This window comes from Patagioenas fasciata, chromosome 37 (assembly GCF_037038585.1).
Source record: "Patagioenas fasciata isolate bPatFas1 chromosome 37, bPatFas1.hap1, whole genome shotgun sequence".
Taxonomy (NCBI): domain Eukaryota; kingdom Metazoa; phylum Chordata; class Aves; order Columbiformes; family Columbidae; genus Patagioenas; species Patagioenas fasciata.
This window is the reverse complement of record NC_092556.1, coordinates 737,202-763,993: the sequence shown is the minus strand read 5'-3', so window position 1 is coordinate 763,993 and position 26,792 is coordinate 737,202. Positions and strand designations below refer to the sequence as shown.

The 26,792-nt window shown below is 59.1% G+C and overlaps 1 protein-coding gene across 1 annotated transcript; it reads right to left on the bottom strand.

Annotated features, from left to right (window-relative positions):
• Positions 1-85: 85 nt before the first annotated feature.
• On the bottom strand, positions 86-26,792 carry LOC136114194 (sodium/glucose cotransporter 2-like). Its single transcript, XM_065859512.2, has 15 exons — positions 26,548-26,792; positions 24,535-24,606; positions 22,802-22,906; positions 20,343-20,402; positions 19,628-19,732; positions 18,123-18,228; positions 17,189-17,269; positions 15,688-15,887; positions 10,558-10,693; positions 6,379-6,486; positions 4,241-4,391; positions 2,940-3,108; positions 1,915-2,130; positions 1,076-1,169; positions 86-432 (listed from the first exon to the last, which is right to left on the bottom strand). Exons 1-15 carry the CDS (start codon positions 26,629-26,631, stop codon positions 248-250), a joined length of 1,872 nt encoding a protein of 623 aa, XP_065715584.1. The 5' UTR covers positions 26,632-26,792; the 3' UTR covers positions 86-247.

Here is a 26,792-nt window from a genome sequence, read left to right as displayed (position 1 = left end):
GCATTTTGGGCTCATTTTGGGTCATTTCAGGATCATTTTGGGACATTTTGGGTCATTTCAGGCTCATTTTGGGGTCATTTCTGGGTCATTTTGGGCCATTTCAGGCTCATTTTGGGCTATTTTAATCTCATTTCGGGCCACTTTGGGCCCATTTGAAGCATCTCAGGGACATTTTGGGTCATTTCAGGCACATTTTGAGTCATTTCGGGCTCATTTTGGGTCATTTCGGGTCATTTTCGGGCCAATTTCACGCGAAATAAGCCCACAGGAAGACGGCGCCGCCCATCAGCACGATGGCGTTGACGTCGACCAATCGGCTCCAGCGAGGGTCCTCGGGGGGCGGGGTCGGGGCGAGGGACACGCCCCCCTGCCCACGTGACCCCGCCCCTTCTGGTGGCTCCGCCCCCTGAGCCCCCGGCTCCGCCTCCACGTCTGGGAGAAATGGGAGTGAGCGCCCGGATGCCTGGGTCCCTCCCGCACTCCTGGGTCCCTCCCGCACTCCTGGGTCCCTCCCGAACTCCTGGGTCGCTCCCGAACGCCTGGGTCCCCTCCCGAACTCCTGGGTCCCCCCCTGAAATCCTGGGTCCCTCCCGAACTCCTGGGTCCCTCCCGCACTCCTGGGTCCCTCCCGAACTCCTGGGTCCCCTCCCGAACTCCTGGGTCCCCTCTCGAACTCCTGGGTCCCTCAGAACTCCTGGGTCCCTCCCGAACTCCTGGGTTCCTCCCGAACTCCTGGGTCCCCTCCCGAACTCCTGGGTCCCTCCCGAACTCCTGGGTCCCTCCCCGAACTCCTGGGTCCCCTTCCGCACTCCTGGGTCCCTCCCGAACTCCTGGGTCCCTCCCGAACTCCTGGGTCCCTCCCAAACTCCTGGGTCCCTCCCGAACTTCTGGGTCCCTCCCGAACTCCTGGGTCCCTCAGAACTCCTGGGTCCCTCCCCAAACTCCTGGGTCCCCTCCCGAACTCCTGGGTCCCTCCCGAACTCCTGGGTCCCCTCCCGAACCCCTGGGTCCCTCCCGAACTCCTGGGTCCCTCAGAACTCCTGGGTCCCCCCGGACGCCTGGGTCCCTCCCTCACCTTGGAGCTGGATGTCATTGGTCACGTCCTTTGATTGGTCAAGGTCGATTCGCGGTTCCCGACTGTTCCGGAGACTGAACACCAATCGGTGGAGCTGCGGGAACCCGGACGCCTGGGTCCCTCCCGAACTCCTGGGTCCCTTGACCTCCTGGGTTCCATTGAGCTCCTGGGTCCCACCCCGAACTCCTGGGTCCCGCCTGGATGCCTGGGTCCCCTATTTGGGTCCCTCCTGAACTCCTGGGTCCCCCCAAACTCCTGGGTCCCCCCAGAACTCCTGGGTCCCTCCCGAACTCCTGGGTCCCTCCCGAACTCCTGGGTCCCTCCCGAACTCCTGGGTCCCTCCCGAACTCCTGGGTCCCCCCTGAACTCCTGGGTCCCTCCTGAACTCCTGGGTCCCTCCTTGAACTCCTGGGTCCCCTATTTGGGTCCTCCCGAACTCCTGGGTCCCTCCCGAACTCCTGGGTCCCCTCCCGAAATCCTGGGTCCCCTATATGGGTCCTCCCGAACTCCTGGGTCCCTCCCGAACTCCTGGGTCCCTCCCTGCACTCCTGGGTCCCTCCCAAACTCCTGGGTCCCCTGTATGGGTTCTCCCGAACTCCTGGGTCCCTCCCGAACTCCTGGGTCCCTCCCAAACTCCTGGGTCCCCCCCGAACTCCTGGGTCCCCCCCGAACTCCTGGGTCCCTCCCGAACTCCTGGGTCCCCTATTTGGGTCCCTCAGAACTCCTGGGTCCCTCAATACTCCTGGTTCCCCCCGGACGCCTGGGTCCCTCCCAGATCCCTGGATCCCCCCCCCCCCGAACTCCTGGGTCCCCCCGGACGCCTGGGTCCCCGCACTCACGTGCACGCGGGGGATGGGCGGGTAGCAGAGGGACACGACGATGACGATGACGCCGGTGGCGACGAAGAGCAGGAGCGCGAAGTGCAGGTAATGGAGCCCACAGAGCACCCAGGGACAGCGCCCGGGGGACCCGCACGACCCCGTCCCCAGCGTCACCTCCGGGAGCAACCGCACCAGCCCCAGGCACAGCCCCCCAACCAGACCCCAGAACGCGCCCTGGGGGCGGGGACGGGGTCAGCAGGACGCCTGGGTTCCTCCCGGACGCCTGGGTCCCTCCCGGATGCCTGGGTCCACTCTCAAGATCCTGGGTCCCCTCCCAATCTCTTGGGTCCCTCCCATATCTCTTGGGTCCTTCCTGGACTCCTGGGTCCCCTCCCGAACTCCTGGGTCCCCTCCCGAACTCCTGGGTCCCTCCCGAACTCCTGGGTCCCCTCCCGAACTCCTGGGTCCCCTATTTGGGTCCTCCCGAACTCCTGGGTCCCTCCCGAACTCCTGGGTCCCCTCCCGAAATCCTGGGTCCCCTATATGGGTCCTCCCGAACTCCTGGGTCCCTCCCGAACTCCTGGGTCCCTCCCTGCACTCCTGGGTCCCTCCCTGCACTCCTGGGTCCCTCCCAAACTCCTGGGTCCCCTCCCGAACTCCTGGGTCCCCTGTATGGGTTCTCCCGAACTCCTGGGTCCCTCCCGAACTCCTGGGTCCCTCCCGAACTCCTGGGTCCCTCTCGAACTCCTGGGTCCCTCCCGAACTCCTGGGTCCCTCCCGAACTCCTGGGTCCCTCTCGAACTCCTGGGTCCCCCCCGAACTCCTGGGTCCCCTCCCGAACTCCTGGGTCCCTCCCTGAACTCCTGGGTCCCTCCCCGCACTCCTGGGTCCCTCCCTGAACTCCTGGGTCCCTCCCTGAACTCCTGGGTCCCTCCCCGAACTCCTGGGTCCCTCCCTGCACTCCTGGGTCCCTCCCGAACTCCTGGGTCCCTCCCGCACTCCTGGGTCCCTCCCGAACTCCTGGGTCCCTCGGTGGCACTCACGGGCTCGTTGACGCGGGGGACGAAGATGGCGAGGAAGAAGACGGCGGCCACCGGGGGGGCGAGGTAACTGGCCACGGCCTGGATGTAATCGAAGAGCTGCCCCCCCTGCGCCGCCTCCACCACCGGCAGCCACGCCAGGCTCAGCCCCACCATGGCCACGACCCACAGCCTGCGCCAGGACGCCTGGGTCCCCCACCACCCGGACGCCTGGGTCCCCAGGACGCCTGGGTCCCCCTTAACCCACACCCCTGGGTCCTCTTTAACCCACACGCCTGGGTCACCCGGACGCCTGGGTCCCCTTTAACCCACACCCCTGGGTCCCCTTTAACCCACACCCCTGGGTCCCCTTCATCCCCATTGACCTGAGCTCCCGAACACCTGGGTCCCCTTTAACCCACACCCCTGGGTCCCCCGGATGCCTGGGTCCCCTTTAACCCACACCCCTGGGTCCCCTTCATCCCCATTGACCTGAGCTCCCGGACGCCTGGGTCCCCTTTAACCCACACCCCTGGGTCCCCTTCATCCCCATTGACCTGAGCTCCCGGACGCCTGGGTCCCCTTTAACCCACACCCCTGTGTCCCCCGGACGCCTGGGTCCCCTTTAACCCACACCCCTGGGTCCCCTTTAACCCACACCCCTGGGTCCCCTTCATCCCCATTGACCTGAGCTCCCGGACGCCTGGGTCCCCTTCATCCCCATTGACCTGAGCTCCCGAACACCTGGGTCCCCTTCATCCCCATTGACCTGAGCTCCCGGACGCCTGGGTCCCCTTTAACCCACACCCCTGGGTCCCCCGGACGCCTGGGTCCCCTTTAACCCACACCCCTGGGTCCCCTTCATCCCCATTGACCTGAGCTCCTGGACACCTGGGTCCCTTCTAACCCAGGTGGCTGGGTCCTCCCCGCACTCCTGGGTCCCTCCCGAACTCCTGGGTCCCTCCCGAACTCCTGGGTCCCTCCCGAACTCCTGGGTCCCTCCCTGAACTCCTGGGTCCCTCCCTGAACTCCTGGGTCCCCCCCGAACTCCTGGGTCCCTCCCTGAACTCCTGGGTCCCTCCCGATCTCCTGGGTCCCTCCCCGAACTCCTGGGTCCCTCCCGAACTCCTGGGTCCCTCCCCGCACTCCTGGGTCCCCCCGAACTCCTGGGTCCCTCCCGAACTCCTGGGTCCCCTCCCACTCAGATGCTTGGGTCCCCTGAACTCCAGTCCCCCCCCGGACTCCTGGGTCCCTCGGACGCCTGAATCCCTGAACTCCCGCCCCCGCCCCGGACGCCTGGGTCCCCCGGACGCCTGGGTCCCCACCGCCCGGCGATGAGCAGCTGCCGGGCCCCCGCTTGGGGTCGCAGCCTCTTGTAGACGTCGAGGCTGAACAGGGCGGCCGAGCTGGCGAAGATGGAGGCCAGGGACGACATGAGCGCGGCCAGGACCACGGCCAGCATCAGCCCCCGCAGCCCTGGGGGGACACGAGTGGGTCACCGTGGGGACCCCCCCACGGCTCCCCAGGGACCCCCCGATAGCGCTAATAGGGAGCTAATAGCCGATTAATAGCGCTAATAGTGGATTAATAACCCCCTAATAGACTCTAATAATGACCTAATAGCCTCTAATAGTCCCATAATACGCCCAAATAGGCCCCTAATTGCCTCTAATAACCCCCAATAGTCTTCTATTAGACCCCAAATTGCCCTAATAATCCTCTAATAGTCCCCTAATAGCCCCCAATAGCCTCCTAATAGCCCCCAATAGTCTCCTAATAGTCTCTAATGGTCCCCTAATGGCCCCCAATAATCTCCTAATAGTCTCTAATGGTCCCCTAATAGCCCCCAATAGTCTCCTAATAGTCTCTAATGGTCCCCTAATAGCCCCCAATAGCCTCCTAATAGCCCCCAATAGTCTTCTAATAGCCCCCAATAGTCCCCTAATAGTCTCTAATAGTCCCCTAATAGCCCCCAATAGTCTCCTAATAGCCCCCAATAGTCCCTTAATAGTCTCCAATAGTCCTAATAGTCCCCTAATAGCCCCCAATAGTCCCCTAATAGCCCCCAATAGTCCCCCAATAGTCTCTAATAGTCCCCTAATAGCCCCGAATAGTCTCCTAATAGCCCCCAATAGTCTTCTAATAGCCTCCAATAGTCCCCTAATAGCCTCTAATAGTCCCCTAATAGCCCCCAATAGTCCCCTAATAGCCTCTAATAGTCCCCTAATAGTCCCCAATAGTCCCCCAATAGTCTCTAATAGTCCCCTAATAGCCCCCAATAGTCCCCTAATGGACTCTAATAATAACCTAATAGCCCCAAATAGTCTCCTGGAAGCCCCCAATAGTCTCCTAATAGCCCTAATAGCCCCTAATAACCTTCTAATAACCCCTAATAGCCCCCAATAGTCCCCTAATAGTCTCTTTTAGTCCCCTAGTAGCCCCCAATAGTCTCCTAATAGCCCCCAATAGTCACCTAATAGCCCCTAATAGCCCACAATAGTCCCCTAATAGCCCCCAATAGTCCCCTAATGGACTCTAATAATAACCTAATAGCCCCAAATAGTCTCCTGGAAGCCCCCAATAGTCTCCTAATAGCCCTAATAGCCCCTTAATAACCTTCTAATAGCCCCTAATAGCCCCCAATAGTCCCCTAATAGTCTCTGTTAGTCCCCTAGTAGCCCCCAATAGTCTCCTAATAGCCCCCAATAGTCACCTAATAGCCCCTAATAGCCCACAATAGTCCCCTAATAGTCTCTAATAATTCCCTAATAGACTCTAATAGTCCCCCAATAGCCCCCAATTGTCTCCTAATACCCCCCAATAGCCCTAATAATCCCCTAATAGCCCCCTAATAGCCCCCAATAGTCCCCTAATGGACTCTAATAATAACCTAATAGCCCCAAATAGTCTCCTGGAAGCCCCCAATAGTCTCCTAATAGCCCTAATAGCCCCTAATAACCTTCTAATAACCCCTAATAGCCCCCAATAGTCCCCTAATAGTCTCTTTTAGTCCCCTAGTAGCCCCCAATAGTCTCCTAATAGCCCCCAATAGTCACCTAATAGCCCCTAATAGCCCACAATAGTCCCCTAATAGTCTCTAATGATTCCCTAATAGACTCTAATAGTCCCCAATAGCCCCCAATTGTCTCCTAATACCCCCAATAGCCCTAATAGTCCCTAATAGCCCCCTAATAGACCCCAATAGTCCCCTAATGGACTCTAATAATAACCTAATAGCCCCAAATAGTCTCCTGGAAGCCCCCAATAGTCACCCAATAGCCCCCTAATAACCCCCAATAGCCTCCTAATAACCCTAATAGTCCCCTAATATCCCTAATAAAACCCTAATAACGCCCTAATATCAGCCTAATAGCCCCTAATAACCCACTATTAGCCCCTAATAGCCCCTAATAACCCGCTATTAGCCCCTAATAACCCACTAATAGCCCCTCCTGGGACGCACCGGGGGGCAGGAGGCTGATGACGAGCTGGGGATAGGCCAGGTTGGAGCAGCTCAGGGGGCTCCCGCAGGCACGCAGGCAGCGCTGGGGGTCGGCGCAGCCCACGACCTCTGGGGGGCGTCGCGGAGTCAGCGTCGTCTCGGCCGACCAAGATGGCCGCCCGGAGACGGGCGTCCAAGATGGCCGCCGAGCGTTGGCGGGGGGGGGAGCAAGATGGCCGCCTAAGATGGCTGCCACTAAAGATGGTCGTCACTCAAGATGGCTGCCCAACATGGTGGCCCAAGATGGCCGCCACTCAAGATGGCTGTCCAACATGGTGGCCCAATATGGCCTCCACTCAAGATGGCCACCACTCAAGATGGCCGCCCAACATGGTGACCCAATATCGCCACCACTCAAGATGGCTGCCCAACATGGTGGCCCAATATGGCCGCCACTAAAGATGGCCGCCACTTAAGATGGCCGCCCAACATGGTGGCCCAATATGGCCGCCACTCAAGATGGCTGCCCAACATGGTGGCCCAATATGGCCTCCACTCAAGATGGCCGCCACTCAAGATGGCCGCCCAACATGGTGGCCCAATATGGCCGCCACTCAAGATGGCTGCCCAACATGGTGGCCCAATATGGCCTCCACTCAAGATGGCCGCCACTCAAGATGGCCACCCAACATGGTGGCCCAATATGGCCGCCACTCAAGATGGCTGCCCAACATGGTGGCCCAATATGGCCGCCACTCAAGATGGCCGCCAAATATGGTGACCCAATATGGCCGCCACTCAAGATGGCTGCCCAACATGGTGGCCCAATATGGCCTCCACTCAAGATGGCCGCCACTCAAGATGGCCGCCCAACATGGTGGCCCAATATGGCCTCCACTCAAGATGGCCGCCACTCAAGATGGCCACCCAACATGGTGGCCCAATATGGCCTCCACTCAAGATGGCCGCCACTCAAGATGGCCACCCAACATGGTGACCCAATATGGCCGCCACTCAAGATGGCCGCCCAACATGGTGACCCAATATGGCCGCCACTCAAGATGGCCGCCCAACATGGTGACCCAATATGGCCACCACTCAAGATGGCCGCCCAACATGGTGACCCAATATGGCCGCCACTCAAGATGGCCGCCACTCAAGATGGCTGCCCAGCATGGTGGCCCAATATGGCCGCCACTCAAGATGGCCGCCCAACATGGTGACCCAATATGGCCGCCACTCAAGATGGCTGCCCAACATGGTGACGCAATATGGCCGCCACTAAAGATGGCCGCCACTCAAGATGGCTGCCCAACATGGTGACCCAATATGGCCTCCACTCAAGATGGCCGCCACTCAAGATGGCCGCCCAACATGGTGGCCCAATATGGCCGCCACTCAAGATGGCTGCCCAACATGGTGGCCCAATATGGCCTCCACTCAAGATGGCCGCCACTCAAGATGGCCACCCAACATGGTGGCCCAATATGGCCGCCACTCAAGATGGCCGCCCAACATGGTGGCCCAATATGGCCGCCACTCAAGATGGCCGCCCAACATGGTGACCCAATATGGCCACCACTCAAGATGGCCGCCCAACATGGTGGCCCAATATGGCCGCCACTCAAGATGGCCGCCACTCAAGATGGCTGCCCAGCATGGTGGCCCAAGATGGCCGCTACTCAATATGGCGGCCCAGTATGGCTACTCAAGATTGGCCCAAGATGGCTGCCACTCAAGATGGCCGCCACTCAAGATGGTTGCCCAGCATGGCGGCCACTCAAGATGGCCGCCACTCAATATGGCGGCCCAATATGCCTACCCAAGATTAGCCCAAGATGGCTACCCCAAATGGCTACCACTCAAGATGGCCACCACTCAAGATGGTCGCCACTCAAGATGGCCGCCCAATATGGCCGCCCATTGTGCTGGTCCAAGATGGTTGCTACCCAACATGGCAGCCCAAGATGGCCGCCAAGCATGGTGGTGCAATATGGCCACCTGTCAAGATGGCTGTCCAACATGGTGGCCCAAAATGGCCACCCTATGAGCCAGTCCAAGATGGCTACCACTCAATATGGCGGCGTAATATGGTGACCCAAGATTGGCCCAAGATGGCTGCCCAAGATGGCTGCCACTCAAGATGGTGGCCCAAGATGGCCGCCAAGCATGGCGGCTCAAGATGGTCACCACTCAATATGGCGGCGTAATATGGCAACCCAAGATTGGCCCAAGATGGCTGCCCAATATGGCTGCCACTCAAGATGGTGGCCCAAGATGGCCACCCAATATGGTCGTCCAAGATGGCCGCCACCCAATATGGCAGCACAATATGGCCGCCAACCTTGGCAGTCCAATATGGCCACCAGTCAAGATGGCTGCCCGGCATGGCGGCCCAAGATGGCCACCCAATAGGATGGTCCAAGATGGCCACCACCCAATATGGCCACCCAAGATGGCTGCCAACCTTGGCAGTCCAATATGGCTGCCATTCAAGATGGCTGCCCAGCATGGCAATCCAATATGGCCGCCCAAGATTGGCCACCCAAGATGGCTGCCTCTCAATATGGCCGCCCAAGATGGCCGCCACCCAAGATGGCTGCCTCTCAATATGGCCACCCAAGATGGCTGCCAACCAAGATGGCCGCCAGTCAAGATGGCCACCCAACATGGCTGCCCAAGATGGCGGCCATATTGGGCGGTCGCCATCTTGGGCAGCCATGTTGGGTGGCCATATTGGTTGGAAGCCATCTTGGGCGGCCATATTGAGAGGCAGCCATCTTGGGCGGCCATCTTAAGGGGCGGCCATCTTGAGTGGTGACCATCTTGGGTGGCGGCCATCTTGGGCGGCCATATTGAGAGGCAGCCATCTTGGGGCGGCCATCTTGAGTGGTGACCATCTTGGGTGGCGGCCATCTTGGACGGCCATGGTTGGCAACCATATTGGTTCTCACTGCTGGGCGGCCATCTTGGATTGGCCAAGGAAGCTCAAAGGCCACCAGGGCGGCCATAGGGGGTCAAGACTTGGCGGCCATCTTGGCGGCCATCTTGGGCAGCCATCTTGGGTGGCCATCTTGGACGGCCATCTTGGGCGGCCCTACCCAGCCATTATGTTGGGCGGCCATCTTGGATTGCTCAAGAAAGCTCAGGGGACACCAAGGCCACCATAGGGGGTCAAGACTTGGCGGCCATCTTGGGCGGCCATCTTGACCAACCATGTTGGTTAGCACTGCTGGGCGGCCATCTTGGATTGGCCAAAGATGCTCAGGGAACAACAGGGAGGCCATAGGGGGTCAAGACTTGGCGCCATCTTGGGCGGCCATCTTGGGCGGCCCTACCCAGCCATTATGTTGGGCGGCCATCTTGGACTGCCCGAGAAAGCTCAGGGGACACCAAGGCCACCATTGTGGGTCAAGACTTGGCGGCCATCTTGGGCAGCCATACCGAGCCATTATGTTGGGTGGCCATGTTGGGTGGCCATCTTGGATTGGCCAAAGATGCTCAGGGGACAACAGGGCGGCCATAGGGGATCAAGACATGGCGGCCATCTTGGGCGGTTCTACCCAGCCATTATGTTGGGCGGCCATCTTGGATTGCTCAAGAAAGCTCAGGGGACACCAAGGCCACCATAGGGGGTCAAGACTTGGCGGCCATCTTGGACGGCCATCTTGGGCAGCCATCTTGGGCGGCCATACCGAGCCATTATGTTGGGCGGTCATGTTGGGTGGCCATCTTGGATTGGCCAAGGAAGCTCAAAGGCCACCAGGACGGCCATGGGGGGTCAAGACATGGCAACCATCTTGGACGGCCATCTTGGGCAGCCATCTTGGGCAGCCATCTTGGGCAGTCCTACCCAGCCATTATGTTGGGCGGCCATCTTGGATTGCCCAAGAAAGCTCAGGGGACACCAGGGCCACCATTGTGGGTCAAGACTTGGCGGCCATCTTGGGCAGCCATACCGAGCCATTATGTTGGGTGGCCATCTTGGATTGGCCAAAGATGCTCAGGGGACAACAGGGCGGCCATAGGGGATCAAGACATGGCGGCCATCTTGGGCGGTTCTACCCAGCCATTATGTTGGGCGGCCATCTTGGATTGCTCAAGAAAGCTCAGGGGACACCAAGGCCACCATAGGGGGTCAAGACTTGGCGGCCATCTTGGGCGGCCATCTTGGGCGGGCAAGGGGGGGGCGCGACTGACCGGGGAAGAGGACGCGGGCGGCCATGCCGGGCAGCACCATGAGGAACATGGGCAGCACCTTGAGGTACCCGCAGACCACGCAGCCCCCGCGCACGTGGGTGAGGGAGCGGCCGGCCAGGCAGCGCTGGACGATCACCTGCAGGGGGCGCCCAGTGACCCCCGGGCCCTCCCAGTGCCCCCCAGTGCTTCCCAGTAACACTCAGTGCCCCCCAGTCCCTCCCAGTTACCCCCAGTCGCTCCCAGTAACACCCAGTGCCCCCCAGTGCTTCCCAGTAACACTCAGTGCCCCCCAGTCCCTCCCAGTTACCCCCAGTCGCTCCATGTAACACCCAGTGCCCCCCAGTGCTTCCCAGTAACACTCAGTGCCCCCCAGTCCCTCCCAGTTACCCCCAGTCCCTCCATGTAACACCCAGTGCCCCCCAGTGCTTCCCAGTAACACCCAGTGACTCGCAGTCCATCCCAGTGCTTCCCAGTAACACCCAGTGCCCCCCAGTGATCCCCAGTGCTTCCCAGTGACTCCCAGTAACACCCAGTGACTCCCAGTCCATCCCAGTGCTTCCCAGTAACACCCAGTGCCCCCCAGTGATCCCCAGTGCTTCCCAGTGACTCCCAGTAACACCCAGTGACTCCCAGTAACACCCAGTGCTTCCCAGTAACACCCAGTGCCCCCCAGTGATCCCCAGTGCTTCCCAGTGACTCCCAGTAACACCCAGTGCCCCCCACTGATCCCCAGTGCTTCCCAGTGACTCCCAGTAACACCCAGTGACTCCCAGTAACACCCAGTGCCCCCCAGTGCTTCCCAGTAACACCCAGTGACTCCCAGTCCATCCCAGTGCTTCCCAGTAACACCCAGTGCCCCCCAGTGATCCCCAGTGCTTCCCAGTGACTCCCAGTAACACCCAGTGACTCCCAGTAACACCCAGTGCCCCCCAGTGATCCCCAGTGCTTCCCAGTGACTCCCAGTAACACCCAGTGATCCCCAGTAACACCCAGTGCCCCCCAGTGATCCCCAGTGACTCCCAGTAACACCCAGTGATCCCCAGTAACACCCAGTGCCCCCCAGTGATCCCCAGTGACTCCCAATAACACCCAGTGATCCCCAGTAACACCCAGTGCCCCCCAGTGATCCCCAGTGACTCCCAGTAACACCCAGTGCCCCCCAGTGATCCCCAGTGCCCCCCAGTGATCCCCAGTGCTTCCCAGTGACTCCCAGTAACACCCAGTGACTCCCAGTAACACCCAGTGCCCCCCAGTGATCCCCAGTGCTTCCCAGTGACTCCCAGTAACACCCAGTGCCCCCCAGTGATCCCCAGTACTTCCCAGTGACTCCCAGTAACACCCAGTGACTCCCAGTAACACCCAGTGCCCCCCAGTGATCCCCAGTGCTTCCCAGTGACTCCCAGTAACACCCAGTGCCCCCCAGTGATCCCCAGTGCTTCCCAGTGACTCCCAGTAACACCCAGTGACTCCCAGTAACACCCAGTGACCCCCAGTGATCCCCAGTGCTTCCCAGTAACACCCAGTGCCCCCCAGTGATCCCCAGTGACTCCCAGTAACACCCAGTGCCCCCCACTGATCCCCAGTGCTTCCCAGTAACACCCAATGACTCCCAGTGCCTCCCAGTAACACCCAGTGACCCCCAGTCCCTCCCTGTCCCTCACAGTCCCTCCCAGTTTCCCCCAATCCCTCCCAGTTCTCCCATTCCCTCCCAGTGCCCCCAGTTACTCCCAGTCCCTCCCAGTTCTTTCCCAATCTCTTCCCAGTCTCCTCCCAGTCCTTTCCAGTGTCCCCAAATCACCTCCCAGTTCCCTCCCAGTTATGCCCAGGTCCCTTACAACCCCCTCCCAATCCCTCCCATTCTCATCCCAGTTCACCCCCAGTCCTCTCCCAGTGCTTCCCAGTGCTCCATAATCCCTCCCAGTCCCATCCCAGTTCCATCCCAGTCCCTCCCAGTTCACACCCAGTTCCCTCCCAATTCACTCCAAGTCCTCTCCCAGTGCTTCCCAGTGCTCCCTAATCCCTCCCAGTCCCATCCCAGTTCCACCCCAGTCCCTCCCAGTTCCCTCCCAATCCCTCCCAGTCCCTCCCAGTCATCTCCCAGTGCTTCCCAGTCCCCCCTAATCCCTCCCAGTCCCATCCCACTTCCATCCCAGTCCCTCCCAGTCCCCTCCTAGTGCTTCCCAGTACCCCCAAATCTCCTCCCATCACCTCCCAGTGCCCCCAAATCACCTCCCAGTGCCCCCAAATCACCTCCCAGTCCCTCCCAGTGTCCCCAGTCCCACCTGGTCCGTGCACCAGTACCACGCTGAGATGACCCCCAGCCCCATGATGAGCCCGGTCCAGGGCAGGTCCCAGTGCTTCCCAGTTCCCTCCCAGTCCCTCCCAGTGTCCCCAAATCACCTCCCAGTTCCCTCACAATCTTCTCCCAGTCCCTCCCACTCTCATCCCAGTTCACTCCCAGTCCTCTCCCAGTGCTTCCCAGTGCTCCATAATCTCTTCCCAGTCCCTCCCAGTTCCTTCCCAGTCTCCTCCCAGTCCCCTCCTAGTGCTTCCCAGTGCTCCCTAATCCCTCCCAGTCCCATCCCAGTCCCATCCCAGTTCCACCCCAGTCCCTCCCAGTCCCATCCCAGTTCCACCCCAGTCCCTCCCAGTCATCTCCCAGTGCTTCCCAGTCCCCCCTAATCCCTCCCAGTCCCATCCCAGTTCCACCCCAGTCCCTCCCAGTCCCCTCCTAGTGCTTCCCAGTGCTCCCTAATCCCTCCCAGTCCCATCCCAGTCCCATCCCAGTTCCACCCCAGTCCCTCCCAGTCCCCTCCCAATCCCTCCCAGTCCCTCCCAGTCATCTCCCAGTGCTTCCCAGTCCCCCCTAATCCCTCCCAGTCCCATCCCAGTTCCATCCCAGTCCCTCCCAGTCCCCTCCTAGTGCTTCCCAGTGCCCCCAAATCTCCTCCCATCACCTCCCAGTGTCCCCAAATCACCTCCCAGTGCCCCCAAATCACCTCCCAGTCCCTCCCAGTGTCCCCAGCCCCACCTGGTCCGTGCACCAGTACCACGCTGAGATGACCCCCAGCCCCATGATGAGCCCGGTCCAGGGCAGGTCCCAGTGCTTCCCAGTTCCCTCCCAGTCCCTCCCAGTGTCCCCAAATCACCTCCCAGTTCCCTCACAATCTTCTCCCGGTCCCTCCCACTCTCATCCCAGTTCACTCCCAGTCCTCTCCCAGTGCTTCCCAGTGCTCCATAATCTCTTCCCAGTCCCTCCCAGTTCCTTCCCAGTCTCCTCCCAGTCCCCTCCTAGTGCTTCCCAGTGCTCCCTAATCCCTCCCAGTCCCATCCCAGTCCCATCCCAGTTCCACCCCAGTCCCTCCCAGTCCCATCCCAGTTCCACCCCAGTCCCTCCCAGTCATCTCCCAGTGCTTCCCAGTCCCCCCTAATCCCTCCCAGTCCCATCCCAGTTCCACCCCAGTCCCTCCCAGTCCCCTCCTAGTGCTTCCCAGTGCTCCCTAATCCCTCCCAGTCCCATCCCAGTCCCATCCCAGTTCCACCCCAGTCCCTCCCAGTCCCCTCCCAATCCCTCCCAGTCCCTCCCAGTCATCTCCCAGTGCTTCCCAGTCCCCCCTAATCCCTCCCAGTCCCATCCCAGTTCCATCCCAGTCCCTCCCAGTCCCCTCCTAGTGCTTCCCAGTGCCCCCAAATCTCCTCCCATCACCTCCCAGTGTCCCCAAATCACCTCCCAGTGCCCCCAAATCACCTCCCAGTCCCTCCCAGTGTCCCCAGCCCCACCTGGTCCGTGCACCAGTACCACGCTGAGATGACCCCCAGCCCCATGATGAGCCCGGTCCAGGGCAGGTCCCAGTGCTTCCCAGTTCCCTCCCAGTCCCTCCCAGTGTCCCCAAATCACCTCCCAGTTCCCTCACAATCTTCTCCCAGTCCCTCCCACTCTCATCCCAGTTCACTCCCAGTCCTCTCCCAGTGCTTCCCAGTGCTCCATAATCTCTTCCCAGTCCCCCATAATCTCTTCCCAGTCCCTCCCAGTTCCTTCCCAGTCTCCTCCCAGTCCCCTCCTGGTGCTTCCCAGTGCTCCCTAATCCCTCCCAGTCCCATCCCAGTCCCATCCCAGTTCCACCCCAGTCCCTCCCAGTCCCTCCCAGTTCACCCCCAGTCCTCTCCCAGTGCTTCCCAGTCCTCCCTAATCCCTCCCAGTCCCATCCCAGTTCCATCCCAGTCCCTCCCAGTCCCCTCCTAGTGCTTCCCAGTGCCCCCAAATCTCCTCCCATCACCTCCCAGTGTCCCCAAATCACCTCCCAGTGCCCCCAAATCACCTCCCAGTCCCTCCCAGTGTCCCCAGTCCCACCTGGTCCGTGCACCAGTACCACGCGGAGATGACCCCCAGCCCCATGATGAGCCCGGTCCAGGGCAGGTCCCAGTGCTTCCCAGTTCCCTCCCAGTCCCTCCCAGTGTCCCCAAATCACCTCCCAGTTCCCTCACAATCTTCTCCCAGTCCCTCCCACTCTCATCCCAGTTCACTCCCAGTCCTCTCCCAGTGCTTCCCAGTGCTCCATAATCTCTTCCCAGTCCCCCATAATCTCTTCCCAGTCCCTCCCAGTTCCTTCCCAGTCTCCTCCCAGTCCCCTCCTGGTGCTTCCCAGTGCTCCCTAATCCCTCCCAGTCCCATCCCAGTCCCTCCCAGTTCCACCCCAGTCCCTCCCAGTCCCATCCCAGTTCCACCCCAGTCCCTCCCAGTCATCTCCCAGTGCTTCCCAGTCCCCCCTAATCCCTCCCAGTCCCATCCCAGTTCCATCCCAGTCCCTCCCAGTCCCCTCCTAGTGCTTCCCAGTGCTCCCTAATCCCTTCCAGTCCCATCCCAGTCCCTCCCAGTTCCCTCCCAATCCCTCCCAGTCCCTCCCAGTTCACCCCCAGTCCTCTCCCAGTGCTTCCCAGTCCTCCCTAATCCCTCCCAGTCCCATCCCAGTTCCATCCCAGTCCCTCCCAGTCCCCTCCTAGTGCTTCCCAGTGCCCCCAAATCTCCTCCCATCACCTCCCAGTGCCCCCAGATCACCTCCCAGTGTCCCCAAATCACCTCCCAGTGCCCCCAAATCACCTCCCAGTCCCTCCCAGTGTCCCCAGTCCCACCTGGTCCGTGCACCAGTACCACGCGGAGATGACCCCCAGCCCCATGATGAGCCCGGTCCAGGGCAGGTCCCCATCGCGGGGGCTGCGGAGCAGGTTGAAGGCGTCGGGTCGGGGGCGCCCACAGGGACCAGTGACATTGGGGGGCAGGGCCAGGGGGTAGAGGCTCCGCAGGCCCTCGTAGCCGCCCACGGCGCCCAGTGCTGCGGGAACCAGTATAAACCAGTATAAACCGGTATGAGCCAGTATAGACCAGTATGGGCCAGTATACACCAGTATAACCCAGTATAATCCAGTATATCTCAGTATGGACCAGTATGGGCCAGTATGGCATTGGAGTGATGCACCCCAGTCCCTCCCAGGACCAAACCTGTATAACCCAGAATAACCCAGTGTATCCCAGTATAGCCCAGTACACCCCATTATAAGCCAGTACAACCCAGTATAAACCAGTATACCCCAGTATAACTCTGTATAACCAGTATATCCCAGTATAAGCCAGTATAGCCCAGTATGACCCAGTATATCCCAGTATAATCAGTATATCCCAGTATAACCCAGCATACCCCAGTACATCCCAGTATACCCCAGTATAACCCAGTATATGCCAGTATAACCCAGTACAACCCAGTACAACCCAGTATAGCCCAGTATAGCCCAGTATAACCAGTATACCCCAGTATAACTCTGTATAACCAGTATATCCCAGTATAAGCCAGTATAGCCCAGTATGACCCAGTATATCCCAGTATAATCAGTATATCCCAGTATAACCCAGCATACCCCAGTACATCCCAGTATACCCCAGTATAACCCAGTATATGCCAGTATAACCCAGTACAACCCAGTACAACCCAGTACAACCCAGTATAGCCCAGTATAGCCCAGTATAACCAGTATACCCCAGTATAGCTCTGTATAACCAGTATATCCCAGTATAAGCCAGTATAGCCCAGTATGACCCAGTATATCCCAGTATAATCAGTATAATCAGTATATCCCAGTATAACCCAGCATACCCCAGTACATCCCAGTATACCCCAGTATAACCCAGTATATGCCAGTATAACCCAGTACAACCCAGTACAACCCAGTATAACCCAGTATAGCCCAGTATAGCCCAGTATAATCAGTATACCCCAGTATACCCCAGTATAACTCAGTATAATCAGTATACCCCAGTATAAATCAGTATATCCCACTACAATCCAGTATAACCCAGCATAAGCCAGTATGTCCCAGTCTGTCCCAATATAACACAGTACACCCCAGTACACCCCAGTATAACCCAGTACAACCCATATAACCAGTATATCCCAGTATACCCCAGTACAACCCAGTAAATCCCAGTATACCCCAGTACAACCCAGTACAACCCAGTATAACCCAGTATCACCAAGTATATCCCAGTATAATCAGTATACACAGTATAACCAGTATAACCCAGTATAACCCAGTATACCCAGTATAACCAGTATATCCCAGTATATCCCAGTCCACCCACCGTATCCCGCCAGCACGGCCGCCCCCAGCACCATGATGAACGTCTGCAGCAGGTCCGCGAACATCAGCGCCGTCAGGCCCCCTAGGCCACGCCCACCAATCAGGCCACGCCCCTCAGGCCACGCCCACCCTCCGACCCCGCCCCATCCCCGTTAAGCCCCGCCCACCCGCCTTTAATCCCACCCATTGAGCACAAGTGATATCCCCCTTGGCCACGCCCCTTATATGGCCACGCCCCTTATATGGCCACTCCCACAAATAAGACCACGCCCCCCATTCAGTACACGCCCCATAGGCCATTCCCACCCTCGAACCACGCCCCTCCCAAATAAGCCCCGCCCACCCACCTTTAAACCCACCCATTGACCCCCAGTGAGTCCCCTTTGGCCACGCCCCCAATGTGGAAACGCCCACCAACAAGACCACGCCCCGTTATTCATGACACGCTCCACAGGCCACACCCACCACACGGCCACGCCCCCTCCTCTTTAGGTCCCTCCCACTCCCCTTTAAAGCCACTCCCCCATTGACCCCCAGTGATTCCCCATTGGCCACGCCCCCAATAGGACCACGCCTCCCAAATTACCACACCCACTTATTGAGGACACTCCTCATAGGCCACACCCACCCTCACGCCACGCCCCCTCCCCTTTAAGCCCCGCCCACTGGCATTTAAACCCACCCCTTAGACCCCATTATCCCTGCCTCCTTAAGCCCCGCCCCATTTCGGCCCCGCCCCACCTGACTCCCCCTTCAGACCACACCCCCAACAGGCCACGCCCACACAAAAAGCCCCGCCCCCTTAGTCCACATCCCCTTTAACCCTTCCCCTTCCCCCCAGACCCATTGCCCCTTTAGCCCCGCCTACCCCCATACCCCGCCCCCTTAGGTCACGCCCCTTTAGGCCACGCCCCCTTAGGCCCCGCCCCCTTTACCAGTGACCGTGTAGAGGGCGGTGATGCCCAGCAGCGCCCCCACGGCCGGGAGGAGCCCCCAACCCACCGCTGCCCGGATGAAGATGGCGCCCGAGTACATGTCGACCTGCGCACACCCCATAGCGACCCATAGCGACCCATAGACACCATAGAGACCCATAGACACCACAGAGACCCATAGGGACCATAGAGACCCATAGGGACCATAGAGACCATAGGGACCCATAGGGACCATAGGGACCCATAGGGACACACATGGACCATAGGGACCCATAGAGACCCATAGGGACCATAGAGACCCACAGGGACCATAGGGACACATAGAGACCCATAGCGACCCACATGGACCATAGAGACCCACAGGGACCATAGAGACCCATAGGGACCCACAGGGACCATAGAGACCCACAGAGACCATAGAGACCCATAGGGACCCACAGACACCATAGGGACCATAGAGACCCATAGCGACCCACAGGGACCGCAGAGACCCACAGGGACCCATAGGGACCCATAGAGACCCATAGGGACCATAGAGACCCACAGGGACCATAGGGACACATAGAGACCCACAGAGACCATAGAGACCCATAGGGACCCACAGACACCATAGGGACCCATAGAGACCCATAGCAACCCACAGGGACCGTAGAGACCCATAGAGACCCATAGGGACCCACAGGGACCGTAGGGACACATAGAGACCCATAGGGGCACACAGACACCATAGGGACCCATAGAGACCCATAGCGACCCATAGCGACCCACAGGGACCATAGAGACCCATAGAGACCATAGAGGCCCATAGGGACCATAGAGTCCCATAGAGACCCACAGGGACCATAGAGACCATAGAGACCCACAGGGACCCACAGGGACCATAGGGACCCACAGGGACCCATAGAGACCCATAGCAACACACAGGGACCATAGAGACCCATAGAGACCCATAGCAACACACAGGGACCATAGAGACCCATGGAGACCCATAGGGACCCCTATAGATCACCCCCGACCCCCAGAGATCACCCCTGGCCCCTATAGAACCCCCAACCCCTATAGATCCCCTATAGCCCCTATAGACCCACCCATCCCTCTAGATCCCCTATAGAACCCCTACATGTCCCCTATGGGCCCCCCAACCCCTAAAGATACCCTATAGATGCCTTATAGACCCCCATAGACCTCCCAACCTCTATAGTTCCCCTATACATCCTCTATAGCCCTTATAGACACCTCCCATCCCCTATAGATCTCCCATAGATCCCCTGTAGCCCAAACAGACCCCCCCATAGCCCAAATAGACCCCCCAACCCCTATAGGTCCCATATAGATCCCCTATATGTCGCCCATAACCCCTATAGACCCCCAGTCCCTATGTGCTCTATGGCCCCCATAGACCCCTCCTAACCCCTGTAGATCCCCTCTAGATGTCCTGTGTCCCCTATAGGTCCCCTATATGTCCCCTATAGGTCCCCTATAGGTCGTCTATAGGTCGCCTATACCGAGATCTTGGTGGTCATATAGAGAACCAGCGACAGCAGCGCCAGGAACAGGCGGATCCGTCCCCCCCCGAACCGCTGGGCCAGGAACTGCGGCATCGTCGTCACCTGCGGACCCAGGCGTCCGGGGGACCCAGGAGTTCGGGGGGACCCAGGAGTTCGGGGGACCCAGGAGTTCGAGGGACCCAGGAGTTCGGGGGACCCAGGAGTTCGAGGGACCCAGGAGGTCGGGGAGGTGACCAAGAGTTTGGGGGGGACCCAGGAGTTCGGGAGGGACCCAGGAGTTCAGGAGGGACCCAGGAGGTCGGGGAGGGACCCAGGAGTTCGGGAGGGACTCAGGAGTTCGGGAGGGGACCCAGGAGGTCGTGGGGGGACCCAGGAGTTCAGGAGGGACCCAGGAGGTCGTGGGGGGACCCAGGAGTTCAGGAGGGACCCAGGAGTTCGGGGAGGGGACCCAGGAGTTCGGGAGGGGACCCAGGAGTTCGGGGAGGGACCCAGGAGTTCGGGGAGGGGACCCAGGAGTTCGGGAGGGACCCAGGAGTTCGGGGAGGGGACCCAGAAGTTCGGGAGGGGACCCAGGAGTTCGGGAGGGGACCCAGGAGTTCGGGGAGGGACCCAGGAGTCCGGGGAAACCCCCACCCCATCACACCCCTCCCAGGACACCCAGACCCCGCCCCCCAATGGCCCCACCCCCCAAGAGGCCCCGCCCCCAACTCACCCCCGCCCGCATGTAAATGGGGACGAAGACCCAGCCCAGGAGCAGCACGATGAACATGCCCTGGGGGCGGGGCCAAGAGAGGGGGCGTGGTCACATGGGGTGTGGCCACTAGGGGGCGTGGCCAACTGGAAGGGGCGGAGCCAGGTGGGGGTATTAAGGGGGTGGGTATGAGGAGGTAATGGGGGGCTATAGGGGTCTGAGGTGTCTACAGGGGGCTATGGGGTCTACAGGGGGCTATGGGGTCTATAGGGGGCTACAGGTTCTATGTGGGGCTATAAGGGCTATAGGGGATTGTTTGAGTCTATAGGGCTCTATGGGGGTCTATAGGGTTTGTAGGGGGCTATGGGGCTCTATGGGGGGTCTATGTGGTCTGCAGTGGGCTATAGAGGTATATGGGGGGCTATGGGGTCTTTAGGTGTCTATAGGGTCTCTAGGGGTTTCTAGGGGTCTCTGAGGGTTCTATAGGTGTCTATGGGGGTTCTATGGGGGTCTCTAGGGCTCTATAGGTGTCTCTAGGGTCTCTGGGGGTTCTATAGGTGTCTATAGGATCTATAGGGGTCTATAGGGCTCTATAGGGTCTCTGGGGGTTCTATAGGTGTCTATAGGATCTATAGGGGTCTATAGGGCTCTATAGGGTCTCTGGGGGTTCTATAGGTGTCTATAGGATCTATAGGGGTCTATAGGGCTCTATAGGGTCTCTGGGGGTTCTATAGGTGTCTATAGGATCTATAGGGGTCTATAGGGCTCTATAGGGTCTCTGGGGGTTCTATAGGTGTCTATAGGATCTATAGGGGTCTATAGGGCTCTATAGGGTCTCTGGGGGTTCTATAGGTGTCTATAGGATCTATAGGGGTCTATAGGGCTCTATAGGGTCTCTAGGGGTCTATAGGGTCTCTGAGGGTTCTATGGGTGTCTATGGGGCTCTACAGGTGTCTATGGGTGTCTCTAGGGCTCTATAGGTGTCTATGGGGCTCTATGGGTGTCCATGGGTGTCTCTAGGGCTCTATGGTGTCTATGGGGCTCTATGGGTGTCTATGGGGCTCTATGGGGCTCTATGGGTGTCTACGGGGCTCTATGGGTGTCTACAGGGCTCTATGGGTGTCTATGGGGCTCTACAGTGTCTATGGGTGTCTGTGGGGCTCTATGGTGTCTATGGGGCTCTACAGTGTCTATGGGTGTCTGTGGGGCTCTATGGTGTCTGTGGGTGTCTATGGGGCTCTATGGATGTCTATAGGGCTCTATGGGGCTCTATGGATGTCTGTAGGGCTCTATGGGTGTCTATGGGTGTCTATGGGTGTCTATGGGGCTCTATGGGTGTCTATGGGGCTCTATGAGTGTCTATGAGGCTCTATGAGGCACTATGGGTGTCTATGGGGCTCTATGGGGCTCTATGGGTGTCTATGGGTGTCTATGGTGTCTATGGGGCTCTATGAGTGTCTATAGGGCTCTATGGTGTCTATGGGGCTCTATGGTGTCTATGGGGCTCTATGAGTGTCTATAGGGCTCTATGGTGTCTATGGGGCTCTATGAGTGTCTATAGGGCTCTACGGATGTCTATGGGGCTCTATGGTTTCTATGGGTGTCTACGGGGCTCTATGGGTGTCTATGGGGCTCTATAGGGCTCTACGGTGTCTATGGGTGTCTATGGGGCTCTACGGTGTCTACGGGTGTCTGTGGGGCTCTATGGGTGTCTATGGGGCTCTATGGGTGTTTATGGGTGTCTATGGGTGTCTATGGGGCTCTATGATGTCTATGGTGTCTATGGGGCTCTATGAGTGTCTATAGGGCTCTATGGTGTCTATGGGGCTCTATGGTTTCTATGGGGCTCTATGGTTTCTATGGGGCTCTATGGGTGTCTATGGGGCTCTATGGGTGTCTATAGGGCTCTACGGATGTCTATGGGGCTCTATGGTTTCTATGGGTGTCTACGGGGCTCTATGGGTGTCTATGGGGCTCTATAGGGCTCTACGGTGTCTATGGGTGTCTATGGGGCTCTACGGTGTCTACGGGTGTCTGTGGGGCTCTATGGGTGTCTATGGGGCTCTATGGGGCTCTATGGTGTCTGTGGGTGTCTATAGGGCTCTATGAGTGTCTATGGGGCTCTATGGGTGTTTATGGGTGTCTATGGGTGTCTATGGGGCTCTATGATGTCTATGGTGTCTATGGGGCTCTATGAGTGTCTATAGGGCTCTATGGTGTCTATGGGGCTCTATGGTTTCTATGGGGCTCTATGGTTTCTATGGGGCTCTACGGTGTCTATGGGTGTCTATGGGGCTCTATGGTGTCTAAGGGGCTCTATGGTGTCTATGGGGCTCTATGGTGTCTGTGGGTGTCTATAGGGCTCTATGGGTGTCTATGGGTGTCTATGGGTGTCTATGGGGCTCTATGGTGTCTATGGGTGTCTATAGGGCTCTATGGGGCTCTATGGGGCTCTATGGGGCTCTATGGGTGCCACTCACGCTCCACTCGAAGCCCCCCACGGCGATTCCTCCGGCCGCCCCCGTCCCCGCCAGCCCCACAAAGTGACCGGAGCCCATGTTACTGGCGAACAGCGACGCCCCGACCTGGGGACATTGGGGACAACGGGGGCATTGGGGACAATGGGGGCATTGGGGACAACGGGGACATTGGGGACAACAGGGGCATTGGGGACAACGGGGGGAACAGGGACATTGGGGGCAATGGGGACATTGGGGGCAAGGGGGACATTGGGGGCAAGGGGGACATTGGGGGCAATGGGGACATTGGGGACAAATATGACCCCCTCCCAGGACCCCCATTGTCCCCAATGTCCCCCCCCATTGTCCCCAATGTCCCCTCATTGCCCCCAATGTCCCCATTACCCCCAATGTCCCCATTGCCCCCAATGTCCCCATTGCCCCCAATGTCCCCATTGACCCCAATGTCCCCCATTGCCCCCATCGCCCCCATTGTCCCAAATGTCCCCATTGACCCCATTGCCCCCAATGTCCCCAATGTCCCCAATGTCCCCATTGCCCCCAATGTCCCCCATTGCCCCCAATGTCCCCATTGCCCCCATTGTCCTCAATGCCCCCATTAACCCCATTGACCCCAATGCCCCCATTGCCCACAATGTCCCCATTGGCCCCATTGTCCCCACATCCTCCCAATGTCCCCATTGTCCCCATTGCCCCCATTACCCCCAATGTCCCCATCGCCCCCAATGTCCCCAATGTCCCCATTGCCCCCAATGTCCCCCATTGCCCCCAATGTCCCCAATGTCCCCTTTGCCCCATTGCCCCCAATGTCCCCCCATATCCCAATGTCCCTCCATTGTCCCCTATATCCCCCCATTGACCCCATTGTCCCCCCATTGACCCCAATGTCCCCCCATTGACCTCATTGTCCCCATTGCCCCAATGTCCCCAATGTCCCCAATGTCCCCAATGTCCCCATTGCCCCCATTGTCCCCATTGTCCTCAATGCCCCCATTAACCCCATTGTCCCCAATGTCCCCATTGGCCCCATTGACCCCAATGCCCCCATTGCCCACAATGTCCCCATTGGCCCCATTGTCCCCACATCCTCCCAATGTCCCCATTGTCCCCATTGCCCCCATTACCCCCAATGTCCCCATCGCCCCCAATGTCCCCAATGTCCCCATTGCCCCCAATGTCCCCCATTGCCCCCAATGTCCCCAATGTCCCCTTCGCCCCATTGCCCCCAATGTCCCCCCATATCCCAATGTCCCTCCATTGTCCCCTATATCCCCCCATTGACCCCATTGTCCCCCCATTGACCCCAATGTCCCCCCATTGACCTCATTGTCCCCATTGCCCCAATGTCCCCATTGTCCCCAATGTCCCCATTGTCCCCAATGCCCCCATTGTTCCCTTTGTCACCAATGTCCCCAATGTCCCCATTGCCCCCAATGTCCCCATTGCCCCCATTGCCCCCATTGTCCTCAATGCCCCCATTAACCCCATTGTCCCCAATGTCCCCATTGGCCCCATTGACCCCAATGTCCCCATTGCCCACAATGTCCCCATTGGCCCCATTGGCCCCACATCCCCCCAATGTCCCCATTGTCCCCATTATCCCCATTGCCCCCAATGTCCCCATTCTCCCCATTGCCCCCATCGCCCCCAATGTCCCCATTGCCCCCATTGTCCCCAATGTCCCCATTGCCCCCATTGTCCCCAATGGCCCCATTGTCCCCATTGTCACTCACGGGTCCCCAGCTCATGCTCCGTCCCGCCAGGAAATACCCGCTGATGGTGTCGCGGCGACCGCGGCGCAGGGACTGGGGGCACCAGTGCTCCCAGTAAGGGACACCAGTGCTCCCAGTATGGAGAAAACCAGTGCTCCCAGTGCTCCCAGTATGGGGACATCAGGGCTCTCAGTACAGGGAAAACCAGTGCTCCCAGTATAGAGAACAGCAGAGCTCCCAGTATAGAGGAAACCAGTGCTCCCAGTAAGGGATCCAGGGCTCCCAGTATAGAGGAAACCAGTGCTCCCAGTATAGAGAACAGCAGAGCTCCCAATGCTCCCAGTAAGGGATCCAGGGCTCCCAGTATAGAGGAAACGAGTGCTCCCAGTAAGGGATCCAGGGCTCCCAGTATAGAGGAAACCAGTGCTCCCAGTACAGAGAACAGCAGAGCTCCCAGTGCTCCCAGTAAGGGATCCAGGGCTCCCAGTATAGAGGAAACGAGTGCTCCCAGTAAGGGATCCAGGGCTCCCAGTATAGAGGAAACCAGTGCTCCCAGTATAGAGAACAGCAGAGCTCCCAATGCTCCCAGTAAGGGATCCAGGGCTCCCAGTATAGAGGAAACCAGTGCTCCCAGTAAGGGATCCAGGGCTCCCAGTATAGAGGAAACCAGTGCTCCCAGTATAGAGAACAGCAGAGCTTCCAATGCTCCCAGTAAGGGATCCAGGGCTCCCAGTATAGAGGAAACCAGTGCTCCCAGTAAGGGATCCAGGGCTCCCAGTATAGAGGAAACCAGTGCTCCCAGTATAGAGAACAGCAGAGCTCCCAGTGCTCCCAGTAAGGGATCCAGGGCTCCCAGTATAGAGGAAACCAGTGCTCCCAGTATAGAGAACAGCAGAGCTCCCAGTGCTCCCAGTAAGGGATCCAGGGCTCCCAGTATAGAGGAAACCAGTGCTCCCAGTAAGGGATCCAGGGCTCCCAGTATAGAGGAAACCAGTGCTCCCAGTAAGGGATCCAGGGCTCCCAGTATAGAGGAAACCAGTGCTCCCAGTATAGAGAACAGCAGAGCTCCCAGTGCTCCCAGTAAGGGATCCAGTGCTCCCAGCATAGAGAACCCCAGGGTTCCCAGTGCTCCCAGTAAGGGACACCAGAGCTCCCAGTGCTCCCAGTATAGAGAAAACCAGTGCTCCCAGTAAGGGACACCAGGGCTCCCAGTGCTCCCAGTATGGGATCCAGGGCTCCCAGTATGGGACTCCAGTGACCCCAATAAGGGACACCAGGGCTCCCAGTGCTCCCAGTATGGGATCCAAGGCTCCCAGTATGGGCCACCAGTGACCCCAATAAGGGACAGCAGGGCTCCCAGTGCTCCCAGTATGGGATCCAGGGCTCCCAGTATGGGACACCAGTGACCCCAATAAGGGACTCCAGGGCTCCCAGTGCTCCCAGTAAGGAATCCAAGGTTCCCAATATGGGACACCAGTGATCCCAGTAAGGAATCCAAGGTTCCCAATATGGGTCACCAGTGACCCCAGTAAGGGACACCAGGGCTCCCAGTGCTCCCAGTATGGGATCCAGGGCTCCCAGTATGGGACACCAGTGACCCCAATAAGGGACAGCAGGGCTCCCAGTGCTCCCAGTATGGGATCCAGGGCTCCCAGTATGGGACACCAGTGACCCCAATAAGGGACTCCAGGGCTCCCAGTGCTCCCAGTAAGGAATCCAAGGTTCCCAATATGGGACACCAGTGATCCCAGTAAGGGACAGCAGGGCTCCCAGTGCTCCCAGTATGGGATCCAGGGCTCCCAGTATGGGACACCAGTGACCCCAATAAGGAACACCAGGGCTCCCAGTGCTCCCAGTAAGGAATCCAAGGTTCCCAATATGGGACACCAGTGATCCCAGTAAGGGACACCAGTGCTCCCAGTGCTTCCAGTAGGGGTCCCCAGTCCTCCCAGTGCTCCCAGTTATGGGTCTGGGGGGTCAGGAAGGGGGTGGGGGTCAAAGGTCAGAGGGAACTTGGGGGGCGCGACCCCTTACCCAGAGCCCCACGGCGAGGACCAGGACGAGGTACCCGACGATCACCCCCAGATCCCAGGGGGACACGGGCGCCGGTGGCTCCATCGCGGGGACCCAGGCGTCCGGGGGACCCAGGAGTTCGGGAGGGGACCCAGGAGTTCGGGAGGGACCCAGGAGTGCGGGGAGGGGACCCAGGAGTTCGGGAGGGGACCCAGGAGTTCGGGAGGGGACCCAGGAGTTCGGGAGGGACCCAGGAGTGCGGGAGG

What these genes read in the sequence shown, in the direction of transcription:
- LOC136114194 (XM_065859512.2), bottom strand. Translation starts at nt 26,631, where the DNA reads ATGGAGCCACCGGCGCCCGTGTCCCCCTGGGATCTGGGGGTGATCGTC. An exon ending in GGTACTGGTGCACGGACCAG is followed by an intron (nt 10,694 to 15,687) that starts GTGGGACTGGGG and finishes CGCCCCCTGCAG; the next exon opens with GTGATCGTCCAGCGCTGCCT. An exon ending in CGCCCATCCCCCGCGTGCAC is followed by an intron (nt 1,170 to 1,914) that starts GTGAGTGCGGGG and finishes GGGTTCCCGCAG; the next exon opens with CTCCACCGATTGGTGTTCAG.